Raw genomic sequence first — 13,590 nt, 5'->3', positions numbered from 1 at the left:
CCCCTGTGGGTGTCAGGAAAGCTGCAGGAGCTTCCTCAGCGTGGATTAAACGTGCTCAGGGAGGATGGGTGGAGAGAGGGGAAGAAGCCAGAGGGCCCCATGGGGTTGGACAGTGGGAAGCCTGCAGAGGAAGCCCCCTGGGGCTGGAAGCAGCGCTCCGTGGTTCCCTGCCCCACCTCTGTGCCCTCACTGAACTCCTGGCCTCTGCAGGCCGGAAGGAAAATGCTCCTGTTTCTACGTCCTGGGTCACTCAGGCAGGATCTCCTTCCCTTGCTGTCGCCCCCTCTTGCCCCTGTGTTTCTGGGTAACAGGCCCGTGGGGAACATGTTCGGTGACTGATTTCCCCTGAGGCCTGGCTCAGTCTCCTGGGATCAGCCGTGAGGCTCTGATCCTGACCGAGACAAGGTCGAAGCAGTACTTGGCCCAGGCATTTAGGAGAAGTGCTGGCAGCGAAGGGCACAGAACCAGGTCCACAGTTCCTGGTGTGTGTACAGTCAGCATACATCAGAATAATTTATGGGGACTTTTGTTTTCTTTTTTTTCTTACAGTGTTGTGTTAATTTCAGGTGTACAGCAAAGTGATTCATTTTTTTTTTCCAGATTTTTTTCCATTATAGATTATTACAAGATATTGAATAGAGTTCCCTGTGCTATACAGTAGGTCCTTGTTGTTTATTTTATATATAGTAGTGTGTATCTGTTAATCTCAAACTCCTAATTTATCCTTCCCTCCCCTCCCCCAATTTTATGGTGACTTTTTAAATTACAGTTCTAGACTAGGTGATTCTCTGTTGAGTATGTCCCAGAGTCATCCGCTCTCCCCTTGAAAATATTGAATAAACACTGCAAAATCCAGGAGGTCAAACAGTTTAACGTACCAGCATCATCAAGTAGGCAACACTCTAGTCGGCCCAACCCGTGTTCCCGCTTAGTCATGCCATCTGAGGTCGGGGTGCCAGCTCTTAGCCGGAGGGACCAGAGGCTGCAGGGAGCCTTGCCCCTGGGAGAGCTGGCCCGCCCTCCCAACCCCCAGGCTGGTGCAGGCTTTTGCCTGACTGCTGTGAGGCAGCGCCCTCTCTAGGAGAGCTTTACCCAGAGCAATTAAAGAAGGCCTCAGACAGAATAAGGTTTCCTGATAGTGCTTGAATGCTTTTCTCAGTCTTCCATTTAGCAAAATCCCAGGTGCCTAAGCTGCCATCCTGTCCTTCCTTCCCGCTGTCTCCTCCCGACGTGAGTCACGTGCACAGTTGTTCATTTGGGGACAAATAGAGAACGGCTCTCCATGCTGGACATTTCTGAGAAGATTGCCTCCTCCCTGCTCATCCCAGAAGGGCTCCTCTGTTTTAGGGCCAGTTCGGTGTGGGCTGGGAAATCAGATGAAAGAGACATTATCTTTTTCTTCTTTTTCATATTCACTGGCTCCTGGGCAGATAAACCTTAAGACAGATACAACAATACAGGACAATGCAACGAAGGGAACTGGGTTATTGTTGTTTGAAAACAGGCGGGGATTGGGGTTTTTATGGTTTGAGAGGCAGGCTGTTAAACAACCCTTGCTTTTTCTTTTCCACTTGGCAAAGCTGGAAGCCTGGTTTAATCAGAGCGGGGGTCAGAGGAGACCGGATGGAGAATCGGGAAACCAGATTTGGTTCTGGGCCATTTCACTGACTTTCAGGGTAAGAGTGACAAGTCCCGAGAATGGTAAACAGCTCATATGTGATTGTTAACAGTAACAATGCTCACATTCATCGCGATAACGGCATCTTCCTTTCTTTGATGCTTCTTCCCCTTTGAGAGCACTGTCAGAGGATACCCTGTGTCCTTTCTACCACCCTTGCTGGTGGGTTGTAAATGTTGGCATCCACAGATGAGATAAATAAGGCTCAACATGCTTAGCTGCTTTTCTCAATATCACACAGTTGATCGTTATGTAACTGGTAAGAATTTATGTAACACTTTGAGATAGTGGGCTAATATTTTTAGCCCAATGTGATCACAGCAGAAAAGCTTGTTGTCTGAGTCAACAGTGTTCACTGAGAGATGGGTGGAATCTCTGGGTCTCACAGCTGCCACTCCCTTCAAGCTACCCTCAGCCCTGGAACCTGCCCCTAGGCTTCTGTGGCTTGACTTTTAGGGTGTTTGGTCCCAGCCATGCTTATACCAGCCCCTCAGAAATCCTGCCCCCCTTGGGATGCATGGTGGGAGCCAGGAGCACATCTCCAGCACTAGGGTGCTGGCCACGCCTTCTCCTCCTTCACCGCCCCCTCCTCCCCAGTCTTAGGGAATCCCTGCTCTCCCTCTGGGAGTTAGAAGAGCTTCTCCTCTTGCCTCCTGATACCCCTCTCCTCCACAGCAATGAAATAAGGCATTGATACATTATTATAGTATTCTCCCATCATAGGTAAAGGTTACCAGTCAGCTGCAAATCGCTTGGGGGCTAAAGCCGGAGAATGAATGGATACATGAATGAATGAGATGATGCATAAGTAGAAATAAAATAGTTTTAATACAAATAAAATAAAATTTCCAGGAAAACAAGGTTGTGGATGAAAGCTTAGAACGGAGCTGAATGTGGCACTTACAGAGGAGAAGAGATGGCTGCTCTGTTGGACAGAGGGAGCAGGGTCCAGGGACAGAAACCTGCTAGACTGTTCCTGCACCGCCTTGGGAGTATGTGCAGGGGCCCAGACCAGTAAGGAGCAGTAGAAATAAAAAAGGAAAAACAAACCCAGGTGGCTGTGAAGAAGAAATGACAAGATTTGGAAACAGACGGGTGAGGAAATGGATGAGACAGAGAAATCAGAGATAGCTATTATTAGCAGAAATCGGAAATTTAGGAGATAAAGGTTACAGGTGTTGGGAGGAGAGTGAGTTTTCAGCACACGGTGGCTGTGGGCTATTGGGATGGAAATGACTGCCAGGAAATGAAAATTGAGGACGAGAATCTGGGCAGGAAGTCAGGACAGGCGATCCTTCCCAGATGCCACATGCATCCTCTTAGAAGTGATGGAAGAAGCGGGGGAGTGGGTGAAATCTTTGAAGTCTGCACTGGCAAGTGTCTGAGCTTTGCTGGCGTGCGCTGAGAGCTTCAGCTGACATTGGACCTCTGCGTACATCAGGGCAGGGAATAGTGGGAGGAGGCTGTGTTGTCATCATACTCTCATGGCAGGCCCCCACCCCTCAGTTTACGATGGTGACACACTAAGCCTCCAGCACCAGGGGATGAGAAGGCTGAGTCCCAGCAGGAGGGGAATGAAATGAACATTTACCCAGAACTTGACCCACATCAGGCCTGGCGTTAATCCATTAAATGATGCGTGAGTGGCCGTTTTCGATGGGCTTGTGCAGAACCCGCCCAGGTGGTGACTGTCACCTCTCCGCCTTTGTTCTCACGGTTCCTCTTCCTGGAATGCTGGCCTCTGGCTTCCTCGCATGATGAGGTTTCACTCATCCTTTCAAGTTCCCTTGATTCCGCCTTGATCGCAAAACCTTCTGTGAGCTCCCCTGGTTGGAGTGAATTGCAGTCTTTTCAGCAACCCCACAATACCTGTATTGAGACCACTTATTTAGTATTTATAACTCTGTAAAGCAGGGCATAATAAGACACGGGAATTCAATAGACTGTGGCCTGCGTGAAACAGTCCCTCTGTTGTGTGAAAGAATGAGAGTGGCACCATTCCAACAGCTTGTCATAAGACAAGGAAACAGTGTTCTGCAGTGTGAGGGTATGACTCAGGATGGAGGGCGGGCGGGCGGTCATCCCCTCAGTGTTTCTGTGGTTGGCCGGGGAGATTCAGGGGCGGTCTTTGTATAACCGAGATAAGCAAGGTTGGGAGGGGACAGCTAGTCCAACTGCCCACACGAATGAATAAGCATTATGCCCGCCTGGTGGTCATTCAGCCCCTGCCTCGGCGTGCCCAGTGCTTGTGAAAGGAAAGGCGGGCTGGCTGATCCGGGGAAGGATAAAGAGGGATGATTACCGCTTTGCTTTTCTCACTGATTACTCATTTTGTACCAGACAAGATGGGTTAAATCACGCTGTGGTTAAGAAACAACTCCCAAATCTCAGTAGCTTAGAACACGGTCCAGTGGTCAGGACTCCGCGCTTCCATGGCAGGGGGCACGGGTTCGATCCCTGGTCGGGGAACTGAGATCCCGCATGCCCCGCGGGGCAGCCAAAAAAAACCCCCAAAACACCCCACAAGTTTCTTTCTTGTTCATGTTTGGTGTCCATCACCGGCTGCCCCAGCGCGCCTCTCCTCACTTATGGCTTCCGGATGCTGGAGGACCCTCCAGCCTAAGTGCGTTTTGCCGTGTCAGAGGGCAGAGAGAGCGAGCCTGGAGCGCTTTGCATCGTCTGGTAAATGCTCCAGCCGTTTCCGCTCACAGCCCTTTGGCCCCACCTTCCCGACGACGGATACGGGAAGTGGAGGGAAGATGGAGGGAAGCAGTAATGCCCGCTGGTCAAGGCTGGTGCTCATGGCCTGGCCAAGGTTCACTGGGTCCATAAGTCTCCCCTGCCATTGAGACAGGGACTGCCTGGGGAAGCGGGAGAGAAACAATGTGTGGACGTAAAGGGCACCCTCGCCCTCCCACCTGCAAGGATGCGCTGCTCAGTGATAGGAAGAGGCAGCTGGGGAGAAGCCACCCCGAAGAGCAGCCTGGATTCTGCAGCTTTTATCCCACCCCCAGCAGGTGGGGCACCTCTGGACCCAGATGGCCTCCCTTAATCAGTTTTCCTCAGTGTGGTGACAGTGACAAATCCTCCCTGCTCAGCAGGTTGCAGCTTCCGCTATAAATCAAGCCTCGAAGAGAGAAGAAACAGTGGTGCTGAATAGAGGGACCTGAGATCCAAACTGTAATCAGTCAGAGGTTTGTGAGCCGGGGATGATCCAGGCCTGGGGTGGCTGTCTCTTAACATGTTAATTACCTCGGCCTAAGGGGCTGAAATCAATGATTAAAAAATGTAGAGACATGCATAGGAGAGGTCACAGCCGCTACCCCCTGGGGCTGGCAGGCTGAGAACAGGGGCTTTCTCTTCGAACGGGAGGAGGTAAGGTGGTGTCTTGGCTGGCTGCAGATGGGGTTGGAAAGGATGGCTGCAAGGTCCTGTGAGGAGAAATGTTGAGACGTACCCCCTCCCACCAGGTCGTTGAGGCTCACGGGCTAGCTGTGCCGGTTCACCCACTGAGGCCACTGCCTCTGGACCGCTGGCTCTTGTACGTTGATTCCAGGGTTATTGCCCGAGAATTCTAAGAGGCAGGCCAATGCAATTCATTCTTCACTGGACTTGAGAATGAAGAAGATGCCACTTAGTTACAAAATGCATTTCTTAACACCTGTGCCTCTGCATGTATTTATTTCAAATGTGTGTCCCCCACTGTATTTCCCATCTGGGGCGGTTAGCTCATCTGACTAAAGTGAGAGATGAATGAGACCAAAGTCATGTTCTTTCCCCAAATAGAAGAGTTCAAGGCAGTTTGTTTTCCCCCCAGAGAAATCTTGGTTTGTGACCACAGGCTGCATCCCTAATGCCAGCCAACCATGCTCCAAACGTATGCACTTGGTCAGTTCAATTCATTTTATCAAATACTTGTTCAATCTCTGCTAAGTACAAAAAAGCACTTTGCAAATGGAGATGAGAAAAGAATAGAGTTTGGCCAAGGTGGCTTATAGACTAGGGGTAGATCCGTGTGTGTCGAGAGGTAGGAAAGAAGGTAATGACTCCATCGTGGACAGGTTATGGGAAGTCCCCCTGAGTGAGGGTCGGAAAGCATGCTGTGGGGCTGCAGGGTGGGGTGAGGTGAGGTGGGGTAGGATGGGCTGAGCTTCCATTAGAAAGTGCTGTTTGAGATGGGCCTTGAAGGATGGTTAGAATTTGCTAGATGGAGCGAAGCATTCAGCGTGGTCTAAACCAGTACTGGTCCACGGCCTGTTAGGAACCGGGCCACACAGCAGGAGGTGAGCGGTGGGCGAGTGAGCGGAAGCTTCATCTGCTGCTCCCCAGTGCTCCCCAGCGCTCGCGTTAGCGCCTGAACCATCCCCCCATGGAAAATTGTCTTCCGTGAAACTGGTCCCTGGTGCCAAAAAGGTTGGGGACCGCTGGTCTAAATGACACACAGAGGCTATCCCCCCATATATATATGAATATGTATATACACATAATGAATATATATATTAACTTAATTCATTAAATATTAACTATTAATGAAATAACTAATTCATTAACTATTCATTCATTAAATATTTATTCCTATCTGATTGGGAAAGATGGTACATTAATATCTCTATTTTGGGGTTTCCTTGTTACTGGCCCGGGGACCAAATTTCTCCTTTACAGTCACTTTGATTTTTGTTACAACTTTGATTTCTGTTAAGATGTAAACACCCTTGGGGGGTGGGTTCACAATCACGTTGAGCTCTTTTTACACCAGTGCAGGTAGATTGGGCTCACGGAGCTCAGTCTTCCTGTTGGTTGCCTTCCACTATCTGACCCTTCTTGGTCTGGGCTGGTTTCTTTCCCCTTCCTCCAGAGGCTAAACTTTCCCTCTTTTGTCATATACTACATGTTCTTACTCTTGGGTTCCTCTTCATCCACGCAGCATCAAGAAAAATGCTGTTTCTCATTTTTTTCCCAACGCTCCTGTGTTTGAACAGTATATACGTATTTGCTTTAGGTTTGTGAGTTTCTATGGGAGGATACACAGGGCCTAGGAGAACACGAGCAGGGCAGTTATAGAATCACTAGAAAGTCTATCAGTATTTCTTCCAGTGGGTCCTGCCTTGGGCCAGACGTCACAGGGGCTGGATGGCCTCTTCCGCTCTTCCCACCTGTGGTCATCCACAGGTGACCCCCTGAAGCAAGTGCCCTATTCTGGTAAGTAGGGTGCTGAGGGCCTGTGTCCTTTTTGGGTATAAAGCATGGCTCCGGTACCTTAAAGAGGAGAACTTACCAGAGACGGGTCACAGTCCAGGGGCAGTGACTCTGTGATGCTGCGGGAAGGACCTCTGTGTCACCAGCATGTCAGAGGAAGTGTCCAGGCAGGCGGACGTCAGCCGCTATAGATGCAGGAGTGACTTTCCCCCCCTCTAACGCAGGCCTGTGTCTCTGCTCCCTCTTCAGCTGGTGCTGCCGGAATACTCCATCCACAGCCTCTTCTGCATCATGTTCCTGTGTGCTCAGGAGTGGCTCACCCTGGGGCTGAATGTCCCTCTACTTTTCTATCACTTCTGGAGGTAAGTCTGCTTGGGACTGCCCTATCCTTCCCCTTTTCTGCTTGGTCAGCCTGCCCTCCAGAGACGATGTCCCCCCAGATGGACCGGCCACTTAGTGCCTTCCTCTCGTCCCTTCCCTTGGTGACCCTTTCCTCAAAGCCTTCTTTGCAAGCTGCCCTCAGACAATAATTCAGTAAGGGAAGGCCCTTCCTGTAGGTTCCACTAACCACAGCCTCAGCTCTCACAGATCAGCGTTAAAGGCAGCTAGAGCATTATTCACAATAGCCGCAGAGAGGAAACCACCCAAATGTTCATCAGAAGATGAATGGATAAACACAATGTGGTATATCCTTTCGATGGAGTCTTATTGGGCAATAAAAAGCAATATTGATACACACTACAACATGGGTGAAGCCTGAAAAAATTACAAGTGAAAGAAGCACGTCACAAAAGGCCATTTATATGCAAAGTCCAGAATAGGCCAATCTATAGAGACAGAAAGTAGATTGGTGATTGCTAGGGGCTGGAAGGGAGAGGGCGTGCGGTGCGACTACACTGTTTTCTTTTGAAAGGGATGCAAATGTTCTGAAATTAGATACTGGTGGTGGTTCTACAACTCTTATGAATATACGAAAAACTGCTGAATTGTATACTTTTAAAAGGTGAATTTTTTTGACAGATGAATTATATCTTAATAAAAATAGCCCACCTACCATATGGGCTGGATTTTCTGGGACTGTTCTGATTTTAAATCTCTTCCCTGCTAAGACCGTGCATCAGATCGTGTGATTTAGGTAAAAGAGAGTCGCCATGTGGGTATATAGGAGGCAGGGAATACGAAAGTAGTCAAGAATGCAGATGTGCAAATAAGTTAACCACACTTTCCCTTCGTCCCCCAAATATTTAATCATTGTGATTACAGCATACAATATAGCCTGTATTTAGTCACATCTAGAACATTCACCCCTTCATTCAGCAAACATATGGAACACACACTACGTGCCAGACATTATGGGGGATTCCAAGATGAATGTAAAATAATACCGTTACCCCCAAGGAACATATACCCTAGTAGTAGAGGGAAATCGATTCTTACCAGATATATAAGGAACATAGGTAGGAGTGTAGAGAAATGGAAGTGTGACACTGGGGAATCTGGAGAACCACATTCGAGGTTAAGGGACTGGCCTGCTCAGATGTAAGAAAGCACCTGGTGTGTCTGGGGAACAGTGATTGCTCCGTGTGCTTGGATGTGGGGTTCTCAGATAGAAGGGAGCAGAGATGGGGTTGACAGCTGGGGATCAGGTAAGGAGGGTCTGGAATGATTTGATAGAAAGTTGGAGTTAATTTATTCTGTAGGAGAGGGAAACCGCTCAGAAGTTTTGAGGAGGAAAGTGGCAGTACCTGATCCGAGTTTTAGGAAGGTGACCCTCACGGCCGTGGGAAGGCTGGGTTGGAGGGTGAAACTTTGAGGACGAAATCCAGTTAGGAAGTTCTGGTGAAATTCCAGGTGGAGAGACTGGAGGCTTGACGTTGGACGTTGGAATGGACAGAGAAGGAGAGGGTTTGGAGAGGTAAACTGGACATGCCTTGGCCAGTAATTGGATGCAGGAGGTGAGGGAGAGGGAGTGTCTAGGCTGGGTGGCTGGGAGGTGACCAAGAGCGGGACGCAGGTTGAGAGAGGAAATAAGACGATTCAGTTACATAACAAAGTCCTTCTGTGTAAAGGTAACCTAAAATCTGAATTTAGAGAGAAGTCAAATAGAAACATAATGCTGTTGAAATGTATCGCCTACCCACTCAGAGACTTTCCACGCCTGCCTCCTCTGGTATCCACCACAAACGGGTGCTTTGGGGTTGCCTCTCCCTGTTTCACACACAGGTTACAGAGATTCACAAAGGTTACGTCGTGGCCCAGAATCACTCAGCTGGGATATCGCAGGGCCACCTCTCTGTGGATTGCAGGCCGTGTCCTTGTCACCTAGGGGCTGGCTCTTCTCCTTCTAAAATGAATTTATCCCGAGGTCCTTCAAATAGTGTGTTGTCAATCCAAGGTATCAGAAATGTGGTTAATTTACAAAACTTTGATTGGTACACTGCTTCTTAGGGCTATCACTCCTCCAAAAGGGAGGGCAGGAGAGCCAGCCGTGTCCTTAAACTTGGAACATTTCCGTGTAAAAGAAGGGAGTGACTGCAGTCTCCTTGCCAGTGGGGAGCTCGTCTTACTTTTTTGAATCCCTGACAGGGTCTAGCCTAGTTCTGGTAATTTGTTAAGTACTCAGAAAATGAAAGAAAAAGGAGTGAGGAGGGCAAATGTCCTTTAAAAAATAAGAGTCCTGATTTCCCTGGTGGTCCAGTGGTTAAGACTCAGCGCCTCTACTGCAGGGGGCACGGGTTCAATCCCTCGTCTGAATGCTGCGCGGTGAGGCCACAAAAAAAAAAAAAGAAGAAGAAAAGAAAAAATAAAAATCAGAGTCCTTGAAACCCCTCTATTTCATTTCCGCTTTCCCCTCCTTTCCAAAGGTCCAGCCGAGCGATGTTTCTAGTGCAGATAAAGCCCCCTCTGCCCTAGCTCCCAGTTTGTGTAAGTACAAGTAGAACCGCAGAACTTTTGTTCAGTACCTGTTCTTGGAGATTTTTTGGACCCATCGCCTCACACAATTGTCACAACAGCCCTTTGGAGTAGGCAGTTTCAGTCCCATATTGCAGATGAGAAAGTTGAGGCTCAGAGAGGTTAACAGTTGACGTGAGGAATCTCAGTCTGGGGACGGGTGGGCCTCAGGGCCCTGGCTCTGTCCACTGGGCCACTCAGCCACCCTGCCACCCCTTCCTCCACTTAATGAGGCCTCCTGGGAACAAGGCCACAGCAAAAGCAAATAGGTTGTGAAATCTGCTCCTGGGCAGAGCGAGAGGTGAGTGGCCTGGAGGGCTGAGACCTGGCAGATGTCATTGAATCTGGCTTGCGGTTTCCTCTCTGCATAGCGTGGATGACAGATAATGGCAGTGCAATCCTTTGAAGCAGATGAAGAGGGATCTGAAATACCAGCTCTGTGAGTTGCTACACTACAGGGATGCTCTTCAAAGCCGATGTGATTAAGCCCGTCAGACCACGCGTCCGGTCCTCGCTCTCACTCGAGGATCACGGCCTGTCCCAGAGCCTCACAGGAGCCATTAATTTGCACCTGGCCTCCTGATTCCATTACCAGACTGACAAAAAGAACAGCCCGCTGCGCGATTTCAGCTGCACTTTGTTCTCTGGCTTTGAATGAGGCCCTGGCTGAGGCCCTGGGGGCAGCCATCTGGTGAGGGCCAGAGGGACGGCCTCAGGGACAGGACTTGCCTCCTACCTGACCACTTCCCGAGGTCTCACACAGCGCAGTGGGAGAGTTTCTCTCCTTCCCGAAGCAAGGCCGGTTCACGTTGAGCTGAGGTGATGCTTTGAAGAAGGCGAAGTCTGCATTCACCTCTCTCCTCCCACTGCTCTTAGGTTTACCCAGTTTCCCTCGGGGGGCTGCTCTCTCCCCGTGATGGCCAATATTCTGTTCGCTGTGCTGGGTCCTTACATAAAGAAGAAAATGACCTGTCAACTACTCCAAATAATTAATCCAAATAATTAATGTTCGTGGTAGAGTTGTGGTACAGCGACACCAGGCAGCGGATATGCAACTGACATCAACCCGCGCCTGTGCCCCTACTGGCAACGCAGATCCATACACATTGTGGGCCTCCCTCCGCTACCCCCTCACCCCCCAACCCACATCCCTGGAGAAAGGAGGCTCTTCCTGGTATCTCCCAGGTACCACCATGGGACATGTTTTCCTTCTGTCAGAGCAGCTGTGTGTGAGGTGCACCTGATACTGGTGGATCTGAGTATTTGGGTGTTACTACCTGCTAGAAGACAGTGGCTGAGCGACTTTTTAGCAGTGCCTGGGCTGTAATTTGGGCAGTGATTCTGGCAGAAGGCAGACAGCTGCTTAGCAGAGATTCCTCGGATTGGAAGTCTGGCATCAGGGGGACTCAGCCCAGACGACTTCAGATGTCCTGTCCAAGCCTCAGAGCCGATGATGCCGTGCGCTTTCTCTGCAGGTACTTCCACTGTCCGGCAGATAGCTCCGAATTAGCCTACGACCCGCCGGTGGTCATGAACGCAGACACCTTGAGTTACTGTCAGAAGGAGGCCTGGTGTAAGCTGGCCTTCTATCTCCTCTCCTTCTTCTACTACCTTTACTGGTGAGTTTCTGCCCCTTCTTGTGGGTTTGACTCCTGCAGCAAATGGAGAAAATTTCCGGCTTTTGCAGGTAGGAGTCCCAGCCTGTCAAGGATGCTGCCAGCCACCTAACTGGTTCAGGAGGGAGAGCTTCTGTGTAAAGAAGTGGGAGGGGTGGAAGGTCCTGCTGGAGGCCTTGCTGGCTGATAGGAACATCCTTTGGGCTACATGGTGAACGCACATTCTGCCAACCCCTCTTAGGAGATGATTGGTGAGGTGCACTTGGTGACTTCTTCCCCATGCATGGGGCACCCTGCCCCCAGCAACTCCACAGCTCAGACACTCAGGTCACCTGTGGCCCCGGATACATAGCCTCGTTGCCCCCTAGTCTGTGTGAAAGCAGTCTTGGGGACCACAACAGAGACCCCCCCCCATGGCAGTCAATGCTTCACAAATGGGCATGTTGGGCCATTAAGTGCTTATACTTACAATTCTCCTAATATTATGTAACGCCATTCTAATTAAATAAAACATGCTGGCTTTGTAATTCTGTTTCAGGAATCTCCCCTCTTTTCACCTCTTTATTCAGAACATCCTAACTAAGCAGATAGCTATAAACAGACTGTCTCGTGGTTTGATACCCCAGACAGTGTCTTTTCTGAAAATGTGTCTCCTCCTTCCCGTTCCTCTTTGGGCTCATCTCTGGGGTGTCTCACCTGTCACCTTGCTCTCCTGTCGCTACCTGCACCAGACCATGCTATCTCCAGGTACCCCAGCACTGTCTCCAAAGTGGCCGGGTGGCCTGTAGCCGGGTGAGGAAGCGGAGGCTGGGGATGTTAGACTCCAAGGCTGCCTCGGGGTTCAGGTTAGGCTGGGGCAGCATGGGAAGCAGCTGCATTTATCCAGCATTTAAAAACGAGCCATTCTTCGAGCAAAGAGCGCGATACGTATTGCTCAGTGTATGAGCTAAAGGCTATCATTATCTGCACGTTACCAATGAGGAAACCTCGTCCGAGACGTTAGATCATTTTCCCACGGTCACAGCTCAGAGTGACACAGTGAGAAGTCCCTCTCAGGTCCTGTCCCAAAGATTGAGCTCTTAACTGCTGGCTGTCTTAGGAAACCTCTAGAAAAGTCTTTATCGAAGTGTAGTCTTTGGACCTCCTGCATCAGAATCAGGGGTTGAGGAGGGTGTGCTTCTTAACAGTGCAGATTCCTGGGCTTAGATCTGCTGATTCCGAATTTTGGGGCCAAGCGTCACTCTGGAGTTGCTGCCTGGGTCCACCTCGTCTCCCCTCTGCATCCCCAGCGTCCAGAAGACTCAGACGCCCCGAGTCTTCTCCTATAACCCTCAGGGCTGTAACCTCCTCTGGAATAATTCGGCCCTGGAGGGGATTCGGAATATTCTACCACATTCTTGTTGGAGTCGAGGGTTGGTTCAGGCTCAGGGTGACCCCTTCCCTCCTCTTCCTGGATGGAGTGTCCTGGGACAATGCCTGCTTCAATTTGCAAGGAGCCTGAGGGCCTCCGAAGCCCCTCCGGAGCTTTCCGAGGTGCCCAGCAGATTGGCCCAAGTCTCCCTGATCTAAGTCTGAACTTTCTAGCAACTAAAGCTTTCTCAGGCTGCTTCCTGCCATGGGCAACCCTCACGGGCTTAGCGATTTGGCACCTTGCGCTAACAAGGAGGTTCACTTTCTTCCCCGGAGTGTGCCCAGCCTCTTTGCGGGGCTGCACACAGCTCCTCTGCTGAGTCATAGGCTGAGGGGCCTGTCCCCAGAGACAGCATTGCCCCTCCTCAAAGCCAGCAGAATAAGGGCAGTGCTTTCCCTGGCTCCTGCCCCGTTAGCCTGGCCCTCTTTAGTCTGGGTGGAGACTGAGGCAGATCAAGCTTCCTCATTTCAGTTTTGTTGCAGCATCTGCTGGAGCCTAAGGCGCCGGAGGGAACAGGGCCTAGGGGTCATAGGAATTTACAGATAGAGAGCTCCTCTGCTGTCTGCTGGGCTGTGGCGGCCATATTGGGGCTCCTGGCCGTTAGATGACTGTGATCTTCCTGTAACTGATTATGTTCCAGGCATTCTGTTCAGTGTGGCGCTGCCTTTAGGTTACATGTGTTAATTACTTTGTTTCCAAAACAAAATGGGTATCAATTGCTCCTCCCGCCTCAGCTG

The 13,590-nt window shown here is 50.2% G+C and overlaps 1 protein-coding gene across 6 annotated transcripts in view; it reads left to right on the top strand.

The window, feature by feature from the left end:
• CNIH3 (cornichon family AMPA receptor auxiliary protein 3) overlaps positions 1–13,590 on the top strand; it is a 282,654-nt gene that overhangs the window by 264,268 nt on the left and 4,796 nt on the right. For 5 of the 6 annotated variants that reach the window (XM_049705909.1, XM_033430406.2, XM_049705911.1 and 2 more), the window contains 2 exons: positions 7,124–7,236; positions 11,302–11,445. In XM_049705909.1, coding sequence (XP_049561866.1) covers positions 7,124–7,236; positions 11,302–11,445 — 257 coding nt within the window. Of the gene's footprint in view, positions 1–7,123; positions 7,237–7,787; positions 10,805–11,301; positions 11,446–13,590 lie in introns of those variants that run through there. The other variant, XM_033430407.2, reaches the window with a different exon arrangement.

Source organism: Orcinus orca, chromosome 1, assembly GCF_937001465.1.
Source record: "Orcinus orca chromosome 1, mOrcOrc1.1, whole genome shotgun sequence".
Lineage (NCBI taxonomy): Eukaryota > Metazoa > Chordata > Mammalia > Artiodactyla > Delphinidae > Orcinus > Orcinus orca.
The sequence above is the reverse complement of the archived record's forward strand: the minus strand, read 5'-3'. Positions and strand labels throughout refer to the sequence as shown.